At 45.1% G+C, this 25,080-nt stretch overlaps 1 protein-coding gene across 2 annotated transcripts in view; it reads left to right on the top strand.

The window, feature by feature from the left end:
- Positions 1-666: 666 nt before the first annotated feature.
- PRKCB (protein kinase C beta) overlaps positions 667-25,080 on the top strand; it is a 328,287-nt gene continuing 303,873 nt past the window's right edge. The window contains exon 1 of one of the 2 annotated variants that reach the window (XM_040458748.1): positions 667-800. In XM_040458748.1, coding sequence (XP_040314682.1) covers positions 683-800 — 118 coding nt within the window. In that variant the 5' untranslated portion in view covers positions 667-682. The remainder of the gene's footprint in view (positions 801-25,080) is intronic. The other variant, XM_040458747.1, reaches the window with a different exon arrangement.

The following is a 25,080-nucleotide window of genomic DNA, read 5'->3' as shown; positions in this document are numbered from 1 at the left end:
AGCCTCTCTTACCAAGATGTGGAGCCCCAGCCAGCCTCACACTCTGCACCAGAGAACTTCCTAAATCCCTTTATAATTTTTTTTCCAGTTTTACATACTCTCTTTTTTAAAGTTTATTTATTTATTTTGAGACAGAGAGAGAGAGAGAAGGTACACGTGAGCAGAGGAGGGGCAGAGAGAGAGAGAGAAAGAGAGAGAATCCCAAGCAGGTTCCACATTGTCAGCACAGAGCCCGACATGAGGCTTGAACCCACGAACCATGGGATCATGACCTGAGCTGAAATCAAGAGTCGGACACTTAACCGACTGAGCTGCCCAGGTGCCCCTCCAGTTTTATATGATCTTATTTTAATTTTATTATTATTAATTTAATTGAAGTATAATTAACGTCCAGCGTTATGTTAGTTTCAGGTCTTTCCAAATCCCTTTAAAGCGGCAACAGCTTAGGCTCTTTTGCAAACAGATTGTTTTGTAGAACTTTGGCCCCCGAAGCAGAATATCAGTGGTGTCTTAGTGCTGGAATGTGTAGATGATCTTTGAGGTTACCTTTCACTTCCATGCATCTGTTTCTGTCTTTGTCTCTTGCTGGTGTCCAGGGTGATTTTTGAACATTTTTATTGCTGCTTTCCCACCCGCTCTGCAGTCACTGATGCTTGGGGAAGTCATTCTGGATGTGTAGGTGATGACATACCTGAAGCAGGAGATCCTGTTTTTCAAAGCCTGGAAAGTGGTAGGAATTTTCTGGTATAGTGAGAGTAAAGCAGAATTACAGTTTCTCATCAAATACGGCAACTTCAGAGGTAGAAGTACTTACGATTATTATTATTATTATTATTATTATTATTAATCACCTTTATTTTTCTCCTGTCCCTGAGGGGCAGTGTAGGGTAGTGCACGTACATGTATAGGCCATCAGGCAGGTCACTGTGGGTTTGAATTTGGCTTCGAGGCTTCCCAGCCGTGTTATTGAGCTCAGGTGTCTTGTGTATAAAATGGGTCCAATAGGGGCGCCTGGGTGGCGCAGTCGGTTGAGCGTCCGACTTCAGCCAGGTCACGATCTCGCGGTCCGTGAGTTCGAGCCCCGCGTCAGGCTCTGGGCTGATGGCTCAGAGCCTGGAGCCTGTTTCCGATTCTGTGTCTCCCTCTCTCTCTGCCCCTCCCCCGTTCATGCTCTGTCTCTCTCTGTCCCAAAAATAAATAAAAACGTTGAAAAAAAAACATTTAAAAAAAAATGGGTCCAATAAACAGGACCTACCTTAAAAAGTTGCTGAGTAGCCCAAAGCTGTTGCATGGGAGATGTTTGGATCAAAGCTTAGCACAGAGTAAGTGCTCAGAAAAGAGCAGCCCCTGGGATTGTCCCCCAGATCCCCCAAGTTGGGGGCTGGTGTGAGAGAAGACTGCCCCTAGAGAGTTGCTTTGCCATGGAACCAGCTACTAGGTGAGAGCTGAAATCCAGCTGTGAACATCTGGTCACCCATGTCACTGTTTTGGCAGTTTATTCCATCTGGGCTGGAGTGGGAAGGAGCAAGAGAGAGGGGATAGGGTGGATTGGCAGCCCCTGACATAGAGATGCTTAGGTTGGAGGGGGGCGTCCAGGAAGGGGAGAAGGTTATCTTCTGATCTGCTCAGAGTTGCCTGGGACTGATTTTGGAGCCACCTGAATATTTTGACACCACCGATTTCCTCTGAAAGTACGCCCAATTAAAATGGGATCAACATTTTATAGAGAACACATAAGGATTTATTTATTTATTTATTTATTTTTCAGAGAGAGAAATAGCATGCAAGTGAATGAGGGGCAGAGAGAGAGAGAGACAGAGAGAGAATCCCTTGAGGGGTAGAGAGAGAGTGCGGAGCCCGAACTCCCTCAAAGTGGGGCTCGATCTCATGAACTGTGAGATCATGACCTGAGCTGAAGTGTGATGCTTAACTGACTGAGCCACCCAGGTACCCCAAGAATACATAAGGTTTTAGTTTCTTACATTAGTCAGAGGTCCAGAGCCCAGGGTCCTATCTCCTTTCAGTTTTCTGCTCCACCATCCAGGAGGTGACAATTAGCTCATGGTCTAAGAAGGATGCTAGATGCTTAGAAGGTCTAAGACTGGATGCTAGGATCCAGTCATTAAATCTTTGTTTCAGCCAGCAGGAAGGAGGAAAGGGTAAAAAGACAGGCAAAGGTCACATGCTCACTGTCCCTTATGGAACTTGCTGCAAGATACTTCTGCATCTGAGCTATTAGCTAGAACTTAATCGTATACCCACACCATGTTACAAAGGGGTATATGGAAAATGTGGTGTTAATTTCAAGTTGTCCTGTTCCTGGCTACAAGTTAGGGTGGCGGTGTTCCATTTCAAAAGTAGAAGGGGAGAGGGGGTTTGGTCGGTGCCATTCTTGGGTAGGAGTTGTGTAAGATGATCCTAAGGCAGGGAACCCCCTGAGCCTCCGTGCTCCATCGTGCTGCCATGGAAATTGGGGATGCTGGGATGGGCTGAGGGAGGAAGGATGGAAAGTCCATCAGCCATGGGAAATCATGGATTTCTGTGTGATCGGGGGAGCTTATGAATAGATTTCCTTGTTTTTGTACTGCTAGAGGACAAAATTCTAGATTGCCATAAAATTTCTCCCCTTTTTGTTACTCACGGTCTCTATGTTCTATAAAACCACTCTCTGTGAGGTAGCTTAAGGCCTCTGGTGACAGAGTGCTAGGGCTGAACATCTGTATTATGAAACTAAATTCTGGATAATAAATGGGACCCTCAGAGAAGCAAGGCTGACTTTTCTCTGGTGTTCTTTTTTTTAACTTTTTAACGTTTATTTAGTTTTGAGACAGAGAGAGACAGAGCATGAACAGGGAAGGGGCAGAGAGAGAGGGAGACACAGAATCTGAAACAGGCTCCAGGCTCTGAGCTGTCAGCCCAGAGCCCGACGCGGGGCTCGAACTCACGGACCGCCAGATCATGACCTGAGCTGAAGTCAGACACTTAACCAACTGAGCCACCCAGGCGCCCCCTCTGGCATTCTTTAGAGGACCTTAGAACTTGCATTTGTGTGTTAATTGTAATGAAAACAAGACTTTGGGTGGAATTAGACTCTTACCCCAAGAAGCTTTTGCAGTTTGGCAGAGAAAAACTAATTAAAAAAATTTTTTTTAAATGTTTATTTATTTTTGAGAGAGAGAGAGAGAGAGAGGGAGAGAGAGAAAGAAAGCAGGGGAGGGGCAGAGAGAGCGGGAGACACAGAATCTGAAGGAGGCTCCAGGCCCTGAGCTGTCAGCACAGAGCCCAATGTGGGGCTCAAACTCATGAACTGTGAGATCATGACCTGACCTGAAGTCAGATGCTTAACCTACTGAACCACCCAGGAGCCCCAAAACTGATGTTTTTTTTTTTTTTTTTTTAAAGGAAGTCACTTTAGTATAAACAGGCAAGCAATACAATTTAGAGATTCAGAATTCATAGCATGGGGTTAGAGTCAGGTAGAACTGAGTTTCAATCTCTGCTCTGCCACCTACATGTTTTGTGAACTTGGGCAAGTCGTCCACCTGTAGTGGCCTCAGTTTCCTCATCTGTAAAATGGGGCTAATAGTACCTATCTCATAGAGTTATGGTCTACACCAAGGTATAAGAGAAATATCCACAGTAAGTATCCATGACTCTAAGTGAGACGATCATTATTACTTGATTCATGGTAGGAAACTCTGTCAAAGTGGGAGAGCTCATTCTGGAAGTCATTGAATGACTAGGCCACTTTTGTGTATTTAGGTAGGTTTTCCTCTCAGATGTGTTTCTTCATAGACTTTGGGCAGCACCAGTGAGTGCACTGCTCAGCCAGCCAGGCTTGTTTAGATTCTCTTTTCTCACCCTTTCCTCGTGAGAAAGATCTCAACTTGTCAGGGACTCTCTAGAAAAACCCCAGCTCACTAGTTTTCTGACTATGAAAACCTAGCAGGGATGATTATAATGAGTAAGCCAGCTCTTCCCTTTCCTGTGTAGATCTGAAAGCGGTTTTATTAACCTTTTAATAGAAGTTATTCTTTAAGAACCCCAAAATGTTGCATGAATTCAAACATTGCCGTTTTTATCCACGTTTAACTCTATGGGATACAAGTTTATTTTCGTGTGTAGTCAACACATAGAGATTAAAGTGTGCTCTTTTTAAAAACAACAATTAAAGCTGAATCAAAGGTTAATTTTATTTTTGGCATAGTTTTCCCTGGCAACTTATAATGTGATATCTTATACTTTAGGTAGGACTTTCTCATAAAGAGGGCTTTTTTTTTTGTTTTTTTGTTTGTTGGTTTGTTTTTTGTACAATCGGTAAGTCAGGCTGTGAGCTACTGGAGCAGCCTTCTGTTATTCCATTTCCCTTCCAGAAGCAGATCCCAGAGGACTGTGAGTGAAACTCTGCTTACCTCTTAGCTTTTTCTGAATGTGTCCTGAGGGTTCAATGTGGGTAAAAGGCAGAAGCTCTTTGACTTTGTATTTGATGGTTTGACTTTTTAATTTTTTCCACCTGAAGTGGGATTTTAGGCCCAAAGTCCCATTTGAAATAAAAATCTTCAGGTGAGGGGTGCGTGGGTGGCTCAATGAGTTAAACCTCTGACTCTTGATTTTGGCTCAGGTCATGATCTCAGGGTTTGATTCCTGAGATTGAGACCCACCTCAGGCTCTGCCCTGATAGTGAGGAAGCCTGCTTGGGATTCTTTCTCTCTTCCTCTCTCTCTGTCCCTCCCCTGCTCACATGCATGCTCGCTCTCTTTCAAAAATAACTAAATATTCAAAAAATTTAAAAACCGGTAACCCCACATTGGGCTCTCTGCTGTCAGCACAGAGCCTGCTTTGGATTGTGTCTCCCTGTCTCTGCTCCTCCCCTGGTCATGCGAGCTCGCGCTCTCTCCCTCCAAAATAAACAAACATTAAAAAAATATTTAAGTGAATTAATGTTGGGTCTTAAAAAGGAGGGCTGATTTGTTGGAGAGGCAACAGTAAATTCATTTTGAGCTGTCAAGCACTCAGGGCAAACTCAAAAAGCTTTGTCACTGGGCAACAGAATGCCTTTCTAAGTAAATATGGAAAATGCCACCTTTGGAAATGTAACTGATATGATATGCAGGTTCTTAGAAAGTAATTAAAAAAATATGTTGTTTCTGAGTACTGGTGATACTCCAGGTGTCCTGCCTAGAACCACGTCCAGCATGTTTATGGTGTTTTTGGGTCAAGAAAGAAAAAGATAACAGAGAAAGTAATTGGTCAAAGGATGAACCAAAGGTTTGACAGTTATTTATATGTATTCTTGTTATTGGAGTCTTTCTTCTTTCTCTGTCTTTTTCTGCCTAGCTTTCTGTTTCTGTCTCTGTGAGTACGCACACACATGTGTGTATATAAAAAACATATGTAAATACATCAGTATGTCACAGTTTTGAGAATATGCATCTCCTTTTGATGCTTTTCAGCTACAGGTAGTTAAATTACTACTAAGTACAATTTAAAATCCGTGTTCTGCTCCTTTGACTTTGTAGTCTAATTACTTCTTGGGTGGGTAGAGGGATCAGCTGAATATTTCACCATCTCTGGATGATGCATTCAAAAGCTTGGTCTCATCATTTTTGGCATTTGATCTAATTTCATGGATCCTTTGGCTTGACTCATCCTATTTCTCCATTAAAATTGTGTGATATTATATAGATAGATTGTTGGGCTTTTTATAGGGTATACAAAATCCACAGTGTTTACATGTGGCATTTGGAGGTGTGATGGCTGCTTGAAAATCTGGTAGGAACCTTATATATTTACATGCATTTATGCATCCATCCATTTCCATCCATCCCTCCATCCATTTATCATTCTATATATCCATTCATGCTTCCAAAAAATATTCACTCATTAAGTTCTATATGTCAGGAATTATTTTAGATGGCAGGAATACTATGGTGTAGCTTACACCATAGTATACAGTGTAAATATTCTGTGAATCATGGGGCACCTGGGTTGCTCAGTCGGTTGAGCGTCCAACTTCAGCCCAGGTCATCATCTCACAGTTTGTGAGTTCAAGCCCCATGTTGGGCTTTGTGCTGTCAGTGTAGGGCCCCCTTCGGATCCTCTGTCCCCCCTGCCCCGCCCTGTGCCTCCCCCACTTGAGCTCTCTCTCAAAAATAAATAAACATTAAAAGATCAATATTCTACCAATCATTGTAACCATATTTAAGCTTACTTTTGTTAAGCACTTTGTAGGAAGTGTACAGGGTGCATGAGAATTTATAAGGGGGATGCTACCCTATGCAGTGGTTGGGGTGGAGTCAGGGAATTCTTTGGTCTGATCTGAGAATGAAAAACCAAAAACGAAAGGCAAATAACTTCCCATCCTTCGAAGTAATTGGAGAAAGTCTGAGTTGCCAGGGAGCCAGAGCTAAAAAATCTGTATTGTGTGAAGCTGCTCATATCCTGGGTGAAGATACAGAGAAGGTCTTATCTCCGTCACATTCTGCAGAGAAGCCCTGAATCTTTACCTGTGCCATGGTCGCGAGTAAGATGAATATTTAGTAGAATCAGATAGCTACCTGAAGATGGCTTCTCTCCCAGTTCGACAAAGAACTTCCATCACCTCCTGGCTAATAACTCAGATAATGAACTGGCTTCCTTTTTGTTTTAGGGGTTGCAGTTTGAGGTGGAGAAAAAATCAGATCATTTCAGAGGTGGAGGAACAAGTTTGAGCTGACAGGTTGAGAATAAGTAAAAAGGGAGCGTAAAGCATTTCAGTGAGAGGCATCTGAACTGAAAGCCAGTTTTGAGGGACACAGGATTACTCGCCTTGACTCCCAGATACCTTCCTTACCCTGGGTCGAGGTCCAATGTTCTACAGCTGATTCGTTTTGTTGGCTTAGGCGGTGTTTGCTTTCATTTGGAAGGTAATTTGTAAGTAGTTTCACAGTAAGCCTCATTGATCACATGCAGAAAATGATCTCCATCTTTTCTGATCTCGGTTTGGTGCGAACATGTCTTTAGTGCCTCTTTAACACAAATTTGGGCACTTAATAGATGCTTTTTATTTTTTATTATAAAAGAACTACAGGGAATTATGAGCACATAGGGGCATGTTAGTTTCTACCCTTAAACCATCCTCCCCACACCCACTTTTGCCTAATGTCAAGCCTCGTCCTGTTTTACCTCTGGGTCTAATTTCATACTGGCTGTTCCTTCCTGTGAATAGAGAAGGAGCATCATTGTTTTTTCTGGAAATGGTTGGTGTTGGAAGAAAACTCGATGTAGCCGAGAATTGAAAGACATCACAATTGTAGGCTCCAGTGAGGTTTGGAAGAGACGGTGGCTTTTATTCAGGAGTATCAGTCTTTTAATATTACTATTGGTATTGTTGCTGTTACTTTTTATTGTCCTCTGTCTTGCTTGTTTGTGCCTCCTGGATGTCTCCTTTTCCCTCAGCCCACACACAGAGCGTTGCCCTACTGAGTCAGAAGGGGAACTGAGACCCAGACTAGGAGGGTTCAGATGCCTTCCTGTTGAGTCTTGGCATTTACTAAGTAGATGGAAATTAATTTAGCTCAACAATAACCATGTTCCCAGGTGGGGGGGGGGGGCGGGAATTTTAGACTCTTTCTTCTTTTATCTTGCTGCTCTCCAGTGACCAGACTTTGGGTTTCTAGAGAGGCAGTATAAATTGAATTGAGAGTACAGGCTCAAAAAATCAGATAGGCCTGATTTCAAATCCTGCTCTGTCTCCATGACTCTATGACCCTGGGCTGGTGAAGCATGATCCTGCTTGATCCAACGATCTATCTCTCCATCCATCTACCCACCAACCCACTCACGAATCCGTTCATCCGTCTATTCAGCCATTTTTCCATCTGCTGTCCATTCATCCATCAATTCACCCAACCATCCATCCATTCCACCATCCATCTAGCCATCTGTCCATCTGTCCATTCATTCACTCAGCAAATATTTGAGTGCCTACCATGTTTCAGGTACTATTTTAGGCACTGGAACTAGAGCAGTGAACCAGACAGAGTCCCTGACCTCATGGAATTTACATTCTAGTGGAAGAAGAACAGTAACTAATAAATAACTTAGAAGAAATGTATTGTAAAATGTCCTGTTGCAGTATGGGCTTTGGAGAGGAATCTATCCTTGTGCCCTTGACGATCTTCCTGGTCATTTGTGGGGAGAACAGCACATGGCCAGTGAGTTCTGCCACATAAATGAGAAGTGGGATGACATCCTCACTCCTGGGAGGGGTGGAGAAGATTCCACAGAGGAGGTACCATTTGGGAACAATCTTACAGCAGGAGTGGGAGTTCCCAGATTGACAGGAGGCTGGGGGCTGGGAAGGGTGTTTCACGCAGAGGACAACTCAAGTTGAACACACAAAGGAGAGAACAGAGCACATGCAGGGAATGGGAAGGAGGGTGTGCTTGGGTCGGGGAGGGGCGGCGCTTGGAGATCAACGTCATATAGGAGGGTTTGGACCTTGTGAAGGCAGGATAGTGACTAGGAGGTGCTTGTTGTCATTGTTCTAAAGAGGGTGAGGGAAGTGGCTAAACGTGTGAAAAAGAGGAGCATGAATCGCATTTGAAACAGTAATTGCTGTGACTCAGATCCCGAAATTCCAGGCTTGTGGGCTTGGAGGGCAGGTACGAGAAGCTGAAATGATCATTTAGAGGCTGTGGGGGGTGTCACCGGAGCACTGAGGGTCTCACGTTGTAGAGAGACGTTTGGATTTTCGTGTCAGTCATATTGTTGATTGTTCTATTTTGGGAAGTGGTTACTGGGTTATTTTTACGGTTCTAACAATAGGGATATCTCTCTTCCCTGCATCCTTAGGCGGAGAGGGCCGTGGAAATGATTTTTCCTCTGAAAGGAATCCTCCCACTGCCTTTCTCCCGCCCGTTTGCTGTCACTTATCCAACACGTGTTCATGGAGCCCATGCTGCATGGGTAGTGAGGAGTTTGTGCTTTGGAAATTGAAAGGCATTGCCTCAAATCTTGGCTTCTTGGTACAGGGCCGAGGAACATATTTCCTTAAACACTTTGAGCTTCTGTTGCTTTAGAGGTAAAAGGAAACAATAGTATCTTGTTTAGAGGGCACACGTCCAGTAATTCCTTAGTGCCTCGCCTGACGTGCACTGAGCGCTTGATAAATGGCAGCTGTTTGCATTTATTCCTGGGGCTGGGTGCCGTCTTGTCCTTACTGACTCTATAATCCCGTTGGGGAGGCAAGTGCAATGAACCTGAGTCAAGGACTTGATGCAAGAATGAACGTGTTTCCACGCTGTGGGCAATAGTATTAGGTGCAGGTGCAACTCACAATGTTTCTGAGTGAGAAACTCTTAGCTGGGGTCAGAGCTGTGACAGGAACACGGGTGAGCAACAGTGTTTTCTGTGCAACAGTTTCCTGGCTTTGGAATCTTTAATTTGTGGGAAACCTCAGAAGCTGAATTGAGATCTGTGATGGTCCCATCTGCTGTCTTCATTTTGAAAACGTGTTGATGGCATTTCAACTTTAAATAGATTTCTGACCATTTCACTTTTTAAATTTTGAATTCCCTTCATCCTCCAGATGGAATGTTTACGTGCTCTTTTGGGTTGAAGAAGAAGCTGCCAAATAATGTGGGTGAAGGTGGAGGGTGAAGTCTGCAGGACTGCCTCTAGTCTTGTGATGGTGCGCTTGGGTGATTTTTAGGAGCTAACCATATTTTGAAGATCTCCTTTCCCTCCCCAAAGTGGGGGCCATTATTTAGAATTTTGGCGTTGCTGCAAATGAGAATTTCAATAGTTATCTGGGTTGTTTTTATGTATATGGCAAAATGTATGGTTGGGAGTATTGATAATTCTATCTGGGCCAAATAGTGCGCCTAGGGAAGGAAGATTGGAATATAGAGTGGTGAGGGACCTCTTTGTATTTCAGTTAGATACTCATGTTTTTAAAAAAATTTTTTTCTTCTTCTTTTTTTAAAAGCTTATTTTTGAGGGAAAGAGAGGGAGAGAGAGAGAGAGAGAGAGAGAGAGAGAGAGAGAGAGAGAGAATGTGCTTGTGAGCATGAGCAGGAAAGGGATAGAGAGAAAGAGAGAGAGAGAACCCCAAGCAGGCTTTGCACTGTTAGCACAGAGCTCAACCTGAGGCTTGATCTCATGAACCGTGAGATGATGAACTGAGCCGAAATCAAGAGTTGGACGCTTAACTGACTGAGCCACGCAGGCACCCCAGATACACCTCTTTTGATGGCTGGCATTTCTGTTCTTCCCAGGATTAAGTCCAGAGTCTTTCATATGAGTTGCAAGTCCTTGTCTGCCCTGGGTCCTCATGAACCTCACTTGTACCTCCCTTTTACCCACTTTTCACTTTCTAGCCGAAGACCCAACTTGTCTTCTTCAACCATGATAAGCTCCTACCTACCCCAGGGCATTTGCACATGCTCTGTTTTCAGCTTCAACTGCTCTTTCCTCTCCTCTCCCCCAGCTTGCCTCCTACTCCTCCTTCAGTACTCAGCTCAGTGTCACTTCTTCATAGAGGCCTTCCCTGCTTTTCCAAACCGGGTCCCCCCTCGTACAATCCTATAACTCCTTGTCAGCTTTACATTTTCTAATTGTATGTTAGTTTGAGTGTTTAGTCTTTGCCACCAGAGTGTCAGTTTTGTGAGAATAGGGGCCACATCTGTCTCACTTCCTGTTCTTTCTCAAGTACCCAGCTCCAAACCTGGCTCATAAGATGTGCTCAGTAAATACCTGTTGACTGAACGAATGGTATAGGGGAGAAATGACTGTAAGAGGGAGTCCTGTGATTTGGGTTTTGGTGCTAGTTTTCTATGGCTTGATCTGTGATTTTTATGAGAACTATATCACTTTCTAGTTTACAGGCTTTGATCACTTTTGTTTGAACTCTCCCCCTCCCATTCCCCCCACCCCCAGCAAATTGCCCTTCATAGAGCCTGTTGGGAAGATTTTCAAAAATATGTGAATGCTGCTAACTTGGGGACACAGTCTCATGCTTTGCCTGTGTTTCTCTGTGAAGATGAACAGTTCCTCTCCTGAAGTCCCTGCCTTTGTTCATCATGGGCCCTGGTGGACTGGAGTGAAAAGAATGTCTTCCAATATAACATATGCCAGAAGCCACCTCAGTTGTCTAATAGCAGAATAGTGGACAGACAGTGGAATATCTTACAGCAACGTACGGGAACAAACTACAGCTATGTGTAACACAGATGACTCTCCCAGGGGTAGCGACAGTTGCAAAAGCCAGGCACCGTATCTTCTGTATGATCCCGTTTACTTGATGTTCAGGAGCCGGTGAAAGTAACTAGAGGGGTCAGAAGGGAGGACAGCCATTACCAGGGGGTAATCCCTGAGAGAGGCTTCTGGGATGCCACCAGTGTTCTGTTTCTTGATCTGAGTGCTGGTTACACTGATGTGTTCAGATCATGACATTTCACTGAGCTGTATACTTGTAAGCACTTTTCTGTTACTATACTTTAATAGAACATTTATTTTGTTATTATTTTTTTAATGTTTATCTTTGAGAGAGAGACGGACAGAGTGCGAGTAGGGGTGCGGAGCAGAGAGAGAGGGAGACACAGAATCTGAAGCAGGTCCAGGCTCTGAGCTGTCAGCACAGAGCCTGACACGGGGCTCGAACTCACGGAGATCATGCCCTGAGCCGAAGTTGGATGCTTAACCGACTGGGCCACCCAGGGGCCCCTTAATAGAACATTTAAAAAGCAAGTGTAAATCACTGAGGCTGAACCTCAAAAATATCAGCTGGGACTTTTTTAGTTGTACACACAGAAGTGACATCTGTATGGGAGACGAGCACCTTCTGGAGTCAGTCACTGAGGGCTGGTACCGTTTGCCTTCTTGGGGGGACATCTGCTTCTTATTTCAATGTTGCCCATCGGGTGCAAACTGTAGAACCAGGAAGCCAGGGCATTCTGACAATTTTCCCATCAAAAAATTTAGTTCTGCTAATACACGGAAAACTTGGAGCTCAAACTGTTTTTAGGGCTTGCATTTAAAAATGTCTGTAATGGGGGACCTGGGTGGCTCAGTTGGTTAAGCGTCCGACTTCGGCTCAGGTCATGATCTCACGGTTTGTGACTTGGAGCCCCAGGTCGGGCTCTGTGCTGACCGCTCGGAGCCTGGAGCCTGCTTCGGATTCTGTGTTTCCCCCTCTCTCTGCCCCTCCCCCATTCATGCTCTGTCTTTCTCTCTGAAAAATAAATAAAAACATTGAAAATATATTAAAAGAAAAAAACAAAACATCTATGCTAGTTAATGTACTAGTAAGAATCTGTTAAAGCTGCTGTAACAGATAAGCCTTAAAGTCTCTGCAGCTTAACAGAAAGCGATTTCTTTCTCATGGCCCAGACCATTGTGGGTGATCCTGGTCAGGCATTTTTCCACGCAGTCATTGAGGGTTCCAGCTTTCTCTCCATTAGCCCAATGGATGGGGAGAAAACATGAGAAAGCACACTCATTTCTTTTTCTAATAATTTTTTTAATGTTTATTTTATTTTTTTAAGTTTATTTATTTATTTTGAGAGAGAGCGAGAGAGAGCATAAGCGGGGTAGGGTCAGAGAGAAGGAGAGACAGAATCCCAAGCAGGCTCCACACCATCAGTGCAAAGCTGGATGCAGGGCTTGAACTCACGAACTGTGAGATCACCACCTGAGCCGAAGTCGGAGGCTCAACTAACTGAGGTGCCCCAAAAGCACACTCATTTCCTAACTGCTCCAGCCTGGAAGGGACATATGTCACTTCTGCTCACCTTCTGTTGGCACAGGGAGGGCTGTGTCGACTGCGAGGGGCACTGGCACATGTCAGCCAGCTCTGTCTGGTGGGAAAACATGTAGGTGAACACAGCAAGCCCTGCCCCGGTCCCCACAGCCGTGATTTCCTTTTCCTTTGGGATGATGTATCCGATTTGATCTCTCACTTGACTTCAGTAAAAACAGATGTGCAACTCTAGACCTCTTCATCTTATCAAACATATGAGGGTATGTTTGGGGGAGAGCCTGGTCTGTTTTGCTGCAAAGTATGAAATGAAGAAGCACTCTCCTTGTTTTTAGGTATTAGAACAGTCTGGTGCTTGTCACAAGTGGTAGTTTGCCAGCCGGTCAGAATTCTTGGCTCTCCTGGTTGCCGGTGGACGTCATAAACACTTCTATGTTCTTTTCTTTTGCTTATTTGTCACCATTCCTGTAGACGAATCCTTTGGTGGTTCTGCTTTTGGCTATCTGGACATCTAATAAATCAATTACCTGTTGTGTGTTACAAATCACCTCAAACTTTAGTGGCTTAAAATAACTACCGTTTTATTTAGTTCTTCTTTCTGTGGGTCAGTGATTTGGGCTGGGCTCAGCTGTGTGACCCTTCTGGTCTGGACAGGGGTTGGCGGTTGCTGGCTGGGCTCACACGTCTGGGGCCCCAGCTGATGGGCCTGGGATGCCGGGGCCTTTCTCCAGGTGGTCTCTCGTCTTCCATCAGGCTAGCCTGTGCTTCGTCTCACGGAGGTGAGCGTGTTCCCGGTGCACAAAGCAGTGGCTGGAAGGCCTCTTGAAGCCTCGGCTTGGAGTTGCACAGTGTCACTTGTGACATATTTGGTCAGTGAAAGCAAGCCACAAGCCCATCCCAGAATTAAAGGAGGAAATAAAGGAGGAAATGGGCTCTTCCTCTTGCTGGGAGAAGCTGCAAAGTATGGCTGGCATTTTGGGGAACCTACCAGACCAATTTCAGGCCCGCATGACTGCTTAGCTCTAGAAAACATACCCTCATACAGAGTGCGTCTGCTGAAGTGTACTGGCTTCTGTGGCGGGTCCTAAGTGAGTGCCCACTGCTTGCACCTGATAAGAGCACCTACCTCATAGGGAAGAGGCGGGCCAAATGATATGTTGTTGTGTAACAGGCACAGCGCGGGGCTTGGCACACAGGACACGCTGAATTCTAACACCATCGCCACTGAATACTGCCACCATTACTCCCAACCATCTGGGTCCTGCCTTGTGCTTGGTGCTGCACCAAGAGCTTGAGATTTGGAACATGAGGTCCTGGCCCTTGTGGGGGGAGCGGGGTGGGGGGGAGATCCTCAAAGAGACAGACACGAGAGTGAATTTGTGTGATCCAGTGTGGCCAGTGTGATTATAGAGCTGTGGTGGGATAGGATGAGGTCAAGGGCATGGGGTCAGACATCAGCTCCTCTGCCGAGCATGTGTGGAGTCCTTTTTTATTAGCCTCTTTGATCTTTGGTGTCTCGTCTGTGGGATGAAGGTGAGGATCCTGAGCCTACCTCCCAGGGCACCATGTAGATCGAACGAGACATGGTATGCAAAGACATGTGATTGCTCGTTAAATGTTAACTCTGGAAACAAAAAAAAAAGGTCTCAAAAATACCCTCGGAAAAATGTCCTGAAGTCAGCATTTTCACTTAGTTTTCCTCCTGTGACTTTGGCCAATATCATTGCTGCTTTGTCTTAAAAGATGAAGATCCGCACGCAGGTGGCTTATTGGAGAATCAGGTCTGGGGCACGACACGCATGAGGGATTGAGGGAAGCAGGGAAAGAGGCTGGCTGCACCCTGGTGCAGTAGTTGTAATAGAGACCAAAGCCAATCCATGACTGGAGCTGGGATGGCCCTTCAGAAGTGGGACGATGGTGGCGGGGGCTGGGGGTGCCTGGGTGGCTCAGTCGGTTAAGCTCCTGACTCTTGATTTCGGCTCAGGTCATGATCTCATGGTTTGTGGGTTCAAGCCCCACATTGGGCTCTGTGCTGACAGCGTGGAGCCTGCTTGGGATTCTCTCTCTCCCTCTTTGTCCCTCCCCTGCTTTCTCTCTCTCTCTCAAAATAAATAAATACACTTAGAAAAGAAAGAGGTGGGATGATGGGGACCCGCACCAAGGAGACATTGGTTGAAGGCTGCTCTTGGGAAGGTGGCATGACCATGGGGAGGGAGGATGCACCTGTGAGCGTTAGGCTTCAACACCCCCAGCTGCAGGGGGAAGGAGTACCTTGTCCATAGAGGGGTGAGGAGGAATCCAATCCATGCTTCCAGGTGTCTTTTAGAGGTTAGCTCCAAACTGTGTCTTCTTGATCATTAGTAAGCCCGTGGGGTTTCACTGGCCCTTTCACAGAACTGATTTATTTGCTGTCTGGGTTCAGAGACCGTATCTTGTCAGCACCAGAATATTATTTACAGAGAGTCTTAATCCGAGTAAGCCTAGGGCATGAGCTTGGCTTGCCCACGGCCACCCAGCTCCTAGGAAGGAGATCTGGTGTTCACATAGCTGACCTGACTTCCCCTATACCCTGTCTTGCCAGCCTGTTTTCTAAGCCTGGACTCTGTGACTTCAATGCCTCGTTGCCCTCGACCCTTACGCCTCATTGCAGCTCCACTCAGGGATGAGTTTTCTTGAATTCCTCTAAATGTATTTTTTAACTGGATCGTCACTCATGAAGGGTCATGAAATCAATTTAGTAGGTCATGAACACCATGAACAAATAGAAGACTGTCAGAATGGATAATACTCAGGAAGCGTAAGTATTGCCGCATAAAACTTTTATTTCACGCGCGCGTACGTAGGCACGCGTGAACTGGGTCAAATGTGAAGTGTTTCTCACTATGGGCAATGGTCACTGCGGTTTGAAAATCACTGTGAACAGTATAGAGCAGAGGCCCTGGAGGCTCGTGAAATTGGCCCACGGACTGTGGAGGCTTTATTTCTTTCTAGAGAGGATATAAATGCATTATTTTGAATTCTTTATAATTAGAGGTTGTATTTTCACTCCGTCACAATATCCCAAGATTATTTTGATCGGTATCTTTGAGCTTTCAGATGTCACTGATGAGAGTTCTTTTTCCGAATAGAATTCTAAGTATAGGATAAGAGGTTTTGAAAGTGGAATTGTTGGGTTCAGTGGAACTACTTGTCCTGACCTGAGTACTGTCTCTAGTGCTAGCATAGAGCCGTCCCGCTCCTGCAGAGAGAAGGAACTGATTATCCTGGGGGATACTGTGGGTTGAGAGAGAAGTGTTCTGCGAACAGAATCAGCACAGAGGAGGAGCTGGGTAAGGTCTGCACAGAGCTTCCAGGAGACCTGGGAACGGCATGCTTGCGAGGAGGTGCCTCGTATCCCCGTATCCCCGTGGTTGCCTCCAGCTGGGATTTCCAAGGGCTGAGGTCAGTATGTGTTTATGTTCTCTGGGGTTCCCGATAGGAGGGGGCCCAAATGACAGCTGGTCTCATTGTTTTCCCCTTCAGACCTTCTCTGATTTGGTGCCCGAGGCCCCCAGTGGGTGTCAGGCTGCCCCAGATGGGACAAAAAGTCAAGTGCAAGGGAAAAAATGAAATCGAGGGTAGACCTGTTCCTGCTTTGGTGAATGTGTATGTTCTTCTGTAATCCCTATGGGAGGGCTCTCTTAGCTGGGAGAGGAGCTATTTCCTGGACATCTTCAAATAAGGCTTTCAAATGCAGCTCACTTGAGTTGATGTTTATTGAGTATGTGCTATGTGCCGGGCACTGTTCTAAGTGTTTTTTGTATATTAACTTATTTATTTATTTATTAAGTTTATTTTTTTTATTTTAAGAGAGAGAGCACAAGCGGGGGAGGGGCAGAGAGAGAGAGGGAGAGCGAGAGAATCCCAAGCAGGCTCTGTGCTGCCTGCTGTGGAGCCTGACATCGGGGCTCAAACCCACAAACCCTGAGATCATGACCTGAGCCCGAATCAGGGGTCAGTCGCTTAACCGACTGAGCCACCCAGGCGCCCCTGTACATTAACTCATTTAATTCCTGCAGAGCCATATAAGGTTGCTTCTGTTATAGTGCCTTTAAGAAGATTTTTCCAGAGTTACATAGAGTCAGGACTGAAACATAGATTTCAGTTCAGGGTTGTATAGAAGGAATGTAGAGTTGAGCGTGATGGGGAAGGGAGGAAAGACAGCTGGTATCTGTGGGCTTGCGATGAGCTGGCCATTTCTCAGACTGTGTCCCTGTGAATCTTTACCCTCCACTAAGACTTGCTAGGATTGTTGTTCCTGTTCACAGAGGGGGAAACAGGCTGAGTGAGGATAAAGAGTTTTCCTAAGAACTGCAGAGCCTAGACTGAGTTCAGACCCACTGGAGTCAGACCCGAGTTCTCCTGCACAGTGAGGGGCTCAGGGTAGGAGAGCTGTGTGGTGGGGAAGGTCCCGGGCAGGGTGAGTGAGAACAGTCAGGCCAGCTCTGGGGTATGTGACCGTGACTAAGATCATCTCCAGAGGCAGCAGCAGCGGGAAAATTGGCAAAATGATGGGATGTGGAAACTCCTAGTGGGAGAAATGTGTGCTTTAATCGTTGTGGGTTTTTGTTGTTGTTGTTTGCTTGTTTTGTTTTTGTTTTGTTGTTTTGTTTTGTTTTCCCAGTGAGGGAGTTTGCATATGTGTAGATTTTTGTTTGTTTGTTTGTTTTTGGCCATAGGATTTTTTTTTTTTTTTTTTTTTTGCCATAGCCCCAAATAAAGAATTCAGAAAGTGACTTCTGGTCTGAGGGCTTGGGGTGGTCATATGACCACAGTCAGCTGATTTCCTTGCATCTTTGTTGCTGAGTTGAGAACTGTCAAAGTCTTGGGTCACTTGGAAGGAAGGGTCACAAACAGCAGCTGTGTTCATGGCATGATAATGCTTCCTGGGGACCTGTTCTAATTTGTTGAGGCGCTGAGCCGAATGCTCACACATGATCTCCTTTAAAGCACCTTAGGAGCTAAGTCTCATTTTAACTCCCTGAAGAATCTAGGGCTCAGGGACCTTAAGTAACTTGCCCCAGGTCTTGAAGCTAAGAAGTATTTGAAGAGGGTGACAATCCCAGGCTGGCTGAGTCTGAAGCTCACGGTTCACATACCCTGCCAGGAGCCCTGATCAGCCTTCGGCGGGAGCACGGAAGGCATGGTTTCCATTCCTGTGTGTCTTTTCCAAAATCCACCCAGAGGAGAGTAACAGAGAAGAAATAGCACAGTGTGGTCCAGCTGGTATATTTGGCCGCCCCTTCTGTGTGGGGAAGTACAGGGAAACCAGGCATGTTTCTGCTCTCAGGTGGCCCCCAGTCTCCTGGAAAGACCTGTAGATCGAACATGTGTAGCACAGTGTGGTACGTGTTGTAATCGTGCTGGTGGTGGGAACACTGGGGGCATCTCGCTTCCCAGGGTCCTGGGCAGGCTGCACAGAAGGGGCCCAAGTTCCGGGCTGGGTTTTGAGGAAGTTGAGGCAGTGAGGGAATGAGGAAGTGAGTCTGCGAGGTGAGAGAGGATGTGTGAGAGAAGGGACACGTGTTAGGAGGAAGTCGAAGCACCAGGAATGTCAGGCTTCAGGAAGAGAAGATTTGGAGGTGGCAGACAGAAGGCAGGGGAGAGGAAGACTTCAGGGTGGTGGGCCAACATCTTTAAGTGCTGACAAGAGGGTGTCTATGTAAGGGAAGGGGACCCCGAGGACATCTTTGGGGAGGGGGGAGGGGAGAAGGGGGAGCATGGGTTAAAATGAACAGAAAAGGGAAAATGGATTGGAAATTAAGTAAGCTTAGAGGCCTGTTGAGAAATTCTTGCCCGTTGGTTTCTATTTGTTTTGTGAAGTAGGGAAAAGAGAAAGATCTAGATTCAAATGCTATGCAAGTGTCTTGTCCTTAGCACTCTCATTTTATTTATTTAAAAAAATTAAGTTTTATTTATTTATTTTGAGAGAGACAGAGAGAGAGAGAGAGAGAGAGAGAGAGAGATCACAAGTAGGGGAGGGGCAGACAGAGAGAGGGAGAGAGAGAGAATCCTGAGCAGGCCCTGCACTGTCAGCACAGAGCCCAACCCGGGGCTCGATTTCACGAACTGTGAGATCATGGCTTTGCTGAGATCAAGAGTTGGACGCTTAACTGGCTGAGCCACCCAGGTGCCCCTGCACCCTCATTTTTAGACAGGGGTAGATGATAAGGATGGGGTACCTTCCTCATAGAGTTGTGAGGATCAAATATGGCAATGCCTGTGTGGGGCAGAGCAGGACCTTGCCTGGCACATAGCACAGAAGTAAAGCATATGAATATCGTCAGCTGCTGAGCGAGTTCTTGTTGGGGTATTTGATGAATGCAGGAATCATAAATAGCAGTAGTAAATTCAAGATGAGAGGATGGCCTGTGGGGAGAGACCGTGAATTCTGTGGGTAAAGACAGTTGAATTTGAGATACCTGTGGTATACTCAGGTCTGGGTATCCAAAAGGCCACTGGGAATATTAAGAGGTCAGAGATGGAGGTAGAGATTTGAGAATTATTAATATTAATACAGGGCTATATTTTTCTCAAAATATCTAACGCATATTACTGGTGGTACTCAAAAGAGTTTAATTGTATAAGACATTGAACAACATGGAATTACTTCTTCTTTTTTAATCTCTTCAATTTTCTTTTAATTTTTCTGGTTGCTAAGTTGTCTCAGTTTGGAGCTATCATGCTTAAACATCTTTCTAAAGCATGCTGATCTCCTTTTATTTCTTTATTTTTTACTTTTTAAAAAGTTTATTTATCTTTTTTTTTTTTTTTTTTAGTAATCTCCACACCCAACATGGGGCTTGAACTCATGACCCCAAGATCAAGAGTATCACACGCCACTAACTAAGCCAGCCACGCACCCCAGTAGTCTCCCTTTTTAATAAAACCAGGAAGGCAACCTCGTTCCTACTTTCCCAATTCTGGTGGTTGTCTCAGACAGGATGCTTTGGTTGTTAATAACAGAACACTTAACAAACTGTCTGAAGGGAAGTGGCTCTAGGGTTAGCCTGATTGGGGCTTATCAGGGTCATCAAAAACTCAGGATTCTCCCAATTATTTCTTTGCTATCCTCAAAGTGTCATCAGGATCTCCCCTCTTGGTCCCAAGAAGGCTGTGATAGGGCCCCGAGAGTCATAGGCTCATAGGACAATGTAACAGCCGGAAGGAAGGGGACACAGGACAAAGGATTTGTCTTTACCTCATGTCATACTTTGAAACTGTGGTAACTTTGTTTGACCATGAAAGACAGGGCTGACCAGCCATAAATGGCAGGGTGGAGGGAGGAGGAGATGATCTGTGTCCTTCACAGTGTCATCGAACCACTGAATTAACTACCGTTGATACAGCCCCCTCCCTGGAAACTTTGTTCTGTTAGATAGCAAATTCTCTTAACCGCTTAAACCTTTTCAAGATGGGTTTTCTGTTACTTGCAGCCAAATGCCTTGACTCTCATATAATTTCAGAGTATTGCCCCAACCGACTAGCAATTATTCCTCCCTTTGTTTTTTGGTTTGATTATATTTTTCTCTTGAGATTGCTCCTATTGTTCTGGTTTCTCCTATGTCGGTTGAGTGATTCTAGATTGTATCCTGGACATCGTGTTAATAATGTTGTAGACACGGGATTGAGTTGTGTTTGTCTGAAGAATGTTGATATTTTCATCCTAGTAAGCTGTTGTCTTGGTTGGACAATAACTGTCTCTTGGACATCAGCTCAGATGTCAATTCCATTTGTTTTATCTTTGAGGCTTCTCTGAGGTTGTCCCACACATGCATGGTTCAGGACTCGGCCAGACACCTGGATAGAGTTTATACACATTTGGGGTCTTCTTCTCTTGGCGCTCTCTGTTCTTAGATTCCCTTCCTACTTTCCAGTAGCTGTGGTTGGCCTGAAATCTGCCCTCTGGCTTCGCAAGGCAGAAAAACTTAGGGTTTGGTGTTGGAGTTTTAGCTATTGCTTGCTGCTGACTGGCATGCTCTCCTAGTAAAAGCTAGGCCACTCCCCCTCTACAAATTTCATCCTTGCCCTCCAGAATCTGACTTCTTTTGTTTACTCTTTTAAAAATTTTGTCCAGAGTTGTATTTGTCGTTCACAGGAAGGTTGGGTGCAGTTGGCATTGGCTTGACCGGACCAGGAACAAAAGCCTTTTTCTGTCTAACATGGGAAAACTGATGCCCAGAAAAGTTAAGCTACTCCCCCAACATCACAGAGCAAGAAAATGGCAGGACCTGGACCCAAACTCAGGTGGCTGCACTCAGTATCCAGGCTCCCTCCAGGATACCTGGCTGTGGATTTGTGCCTGAGAATAGCCTGCCTGCCGGTTTGGGTTTAGTTTCATTTTGGCATGAAAAATTTCAGTCCTTTGAGTGGAGCTGTAGCGGCCACAGAGTTTCATGGTAGCCTTGGGTCAGTTTTGTCTTCTAATCAGAATCCCTGGTGTGGCTCCTTTCAAGGGTGGAATCAGTAAGCAGTGTTCCAGGCAGAGTTTTGGATAAAACTTTATCAAGTCAGCACCAACGAGGTGCCTGATTATTATTTATTCGGCAATCATTGTACCAAAGTAAGTCAGTAGTAAGTTGTGGTTATGAGAAAGGAAGTTCAGAGTTCAGTAAGATCCACCTCCCCCCGCCCCCCATTTCTCTTTCTCTCTTTTTTAAACATAAAAGAGGAAGTGACTGCTCTTTATTTTTGTACTGGCTTTGTCACTTGTTATGGACATGGAGTAAAAATCTTAGCTAAACTGAGGTCAAGGTTTGAACATTTGTTTAACCAGCTGAGCCACCCAGGCATCCCTTGGGTTTGAACATTTGTAATAAGGGTCTCCCTTTCTCCTTTGTAGCATCATTGGCATAAAGTTTGTAATGTTTGAACAACCCACAGAGCCACAGAGAAGAATCCTCATAAAATCTTAGGATGTTTTGCCTCTTCAGGAACAGAAGTGGTTCCCTCCAAAAGAATCATTTTCAGTTTTCTTTCCTAACCACCCTCTGCTCAGCGACCTAGTTCACTTTCAGGTACTAGATGTCAAGCTTCTTGTTGATTTTCCGGAAGTATCCCCACCTTCCAGATTAAAAATACTTATTGAGCACCTACTGTATGCCAGATACCAGGGATGCAGTAGAGTGAACAAAACAGAGAACGTCCTCATGTAATTTACATTCTAGTTGGAGGCAGACAAATGTGTAAACAAAGAAAGAAGAGACCATTTGGATAGTGATATGTGCTGGGGAAGAGAAAAACTTAATAGATTTTTTTAAAAAAGCCGAAACCTATTTTTCGGGTGTGGTGGTGGTGGTGTATGTATGTGATTAAATGGGAAACAAAGTCAAGCATTCTTCCCCTTCCTCCACCCCTACATGGAAGATTGGATATTTCTTATGATTAACACTGCTGAGGTCTCTTAATGCAAGAAACAGTAGATGGACCAGAATGGGCTCTTAGGGTGGTCACTGTGTTTCATCTGGTGCCTCTGGGTTGCAATAGGTTGCCCCTCCATTGCGACAGGTCCTACCGTTTCCACCTGGCACAGACTCTGCCCTTTGGCCGAAATGGAGTGGAATAAAAGTTCCGGAAGGGTTAGACTTGAGCCCAGAATATGAAGGGCTGTGGAGGGCAGGCTAAAGAATCTGCCTTCTAGACTTTGTACTCCAAGCTTCCAAGTTCCTGTTCCTGAGTTCAGAACCCCCACCTGGCCAAATTACCCCTGGTCTCTGTGGATTCCTGTTGAATTTCTATCCTTTCTGCTCTTCCAGCCTTAAAGCATCATTTCCCCTCCTTTTCTCACCTAAGTGTAAGTAGATAAGAGCAGCAGTTGTTAACTCTATTGATTGTAAAGTGCCTGCATTAAAAATGTTAATTATCGCCCCTGGGAAGAGATTAAGCTCGTAGGTCTCCAGCTCTTAGAAAAGCAAAAAGCCAGATGTGCCACGGTTTCTTGTTTCTTCCAGTAAAGAGAAAACATCGGGGAGACAGAAGCTGCAGTCGTGTGGTAATAATTATGGCCGTATTTATCCCCATAAGCATAGCTTCTGTTGATTCTGGAGTCTACTAGATTTTGTGACCACTGCGGATGATGCAGTGAGGTTGTCCTCCTGTGTTAAAAAACTTAAGTTCATAAGATGCAGCTCCTTGCTGGCTCAGTGGATGGAGCACGTGGCTTTTGATCTTGGGATCGTGAGTTCAAGCCCCATGTCCGGTGTAGAATTTGCTTAAGAAAAAAAACGTTAAGGGGCGCCTGGGTGGCGCAGTCGGTTAAGCGTCCGACTTCAGCCAGGTCACGATCTCACGGTCCGTGAGTTCGAGCCCCGCATCAGGCTCTGGGCCGATGGCTCGGAGTCTGGAGCCTGTTTCCGATTCTGTGTCTCCCTCTCTCTCTGCCCCTCCCCCGTTCATGCTCTGTCTCTCTCTGTCCCAAAAATAAATAAATGTTGAAAAAAAAAATTAAGAAAAAAACGTTAAAAAAGTTAGGTTCATAAGAAATGCCTAATTTTACTCATCAAGGTAAATTAAATATCACAAATAAGATGAAGTTGGCCCTTTTGACATCCCATCCGCGGTCTTCTCTCCTTTCGCCAGAGCTCACCATTGGCGTCTGCTTTTAGAATCTTTTCTGTGTTCATATTTGTAACCATCCAGATTATATGGCAGAGTTGGTGTGTGTGTGTGTTTTGCTAAATGGTGTCGCATAGCAGGCATCATCCCACAAGTGGGCTTTTCACTTCACGGTGTCTTGAAGAGCAATCTCTTGTCACCGTTTTTAACTACTCTGTAGTATTTCGTGTTATCAACTTTCTCCCCTTTTTGCGGCCGCTCCCCTGTGGATGAACACTGAGATTCTTTTTTTTTTTTTTTTTTTTTAGAGGTGGCATCTATTACAAACCCTACTCCATTAAGCATCCTAATTATGCATGTCTGATACACATGCAAATATTTTTCTAGTTACTGAGAAGTAGAATGGCTTGGCCATGGGGCGTACACAATTCAGATTTTAATGGATATCACCAGGTGTTCTAAGTGGCTGGGCCTGTGTATGCCCCCGCTGGCAACGTGTGTTTCCTTTTCACTGCCTCCTGCCCACATCATGATATGTCAAGCTGTAACATTTTCCGCCAATCTGGTGGGAGAAAAATAGCATTTTAATTTTATCAAGGCATTGTCTTGATCACTAGTGAGGTTGAGCATCTTTTTACATATTTACTGGACAGTTATATTTCATCTTCAGTGAATGTCCCCCCCTTTTTTTTATATTTTGTTATTGATTTGTGATGAGGGAGTGTGGGGCAAGCTGAGGGCAAAGTACAGTACCCCCTTCCCTCGGTGGGGTGTGTGTGATATTCCTTTGCACTCCTGGCTCCCCAAGAACAAAGGAAACGGGTTTACGTGCTTGCCATGGTGATGTGGGAAACTAAGGGCAAATGAAAAATTAAATTCCCTTGACAAGTCCTTGAAACAGGCAGAGTGACCTCTCTCTAGGAGCTCAGCTGCCTCAATGATGACACTTTGCTAGGGACAAAAGGGAATCTTGGCTTAATATTATCCTGACCCCACAGGATCCTGTAAGTCTACTTTAACATATAAAAATTCCTTTGGAAACTTCCTTTATCTCCCCCATGATATATGCTGGCAATCATACTCCCAAGTTTATGGCCCCCTGATATATATCTGAAGGGTCTCATGACTGAGGTTTTACTAAACAGTAATAAATGGTGTTTCCCTGGCAACAGCTAGCCCCTCAAGGTCCTAGAAACCTTGCTTCCAAAATTCCTTAGACTTGCTCTATCCCTGACCCCCTCCCAACCTGAGGGTATAAAATCAGTTAACGGTCAGGACCCCAGTGCAGCTCTTCCTGCCCACGGGTCCTGTCCCCGTGCTTTAATGAAATCGCCTTTTTGCACCAAAGACGTCTACAAGAATTTTTTCTTGGCCATCAGCTCCGAACCCCACCAGCACCCCAAAACCCCATCAATTTGTAAGAATTTTTACCTCAATCTCCTGGACACCAGTCCTTCCCAAGTTGTTTGTGTTTGTTCTGGTCTGTTTCCATCAAGTCTTGAGTCCTGTGTCACTCTAGCATCGGGAATGATAGACTCATCTATACTGAGTTAGCTCTTGAAGCCCGAATAACCCTTCTAAGTAATCCATCAGTCCCACTTTAAAGATAAGAAAACTAAGGCTCAGAGAGATTATGTGACTAACTCAGGGTCACGACTGGTGCAGTCAGAGGTAAACTTGGAAAGCTTAAGCAGACTTAGGAAGAGACCAAACTGCTGTGAGGCACCGGGAGACGATTTTCTGTAACC

This window comes from Herpailurus yagouaroundi, unplaced genomic scaffold (assembly GCF_014898765.1).
Source record: "Herpailurus yagouaroundi ecotype Mexico unplaced genomic scaffold, PumYag 222, whole genome shotgun sequence".
NCBI classification, from domain to species: domain Eukaryota; kingdom Metazoa; phylum Chordata; class Mammalia; order Carnivora; family Felidae; genus Herpailurus; species Herpailurus yagouaroundi.
Note: the sequence above shows the minus strand (reverse complement) of the source record. Positions and strands in the feature narration are given on the sequence as shown.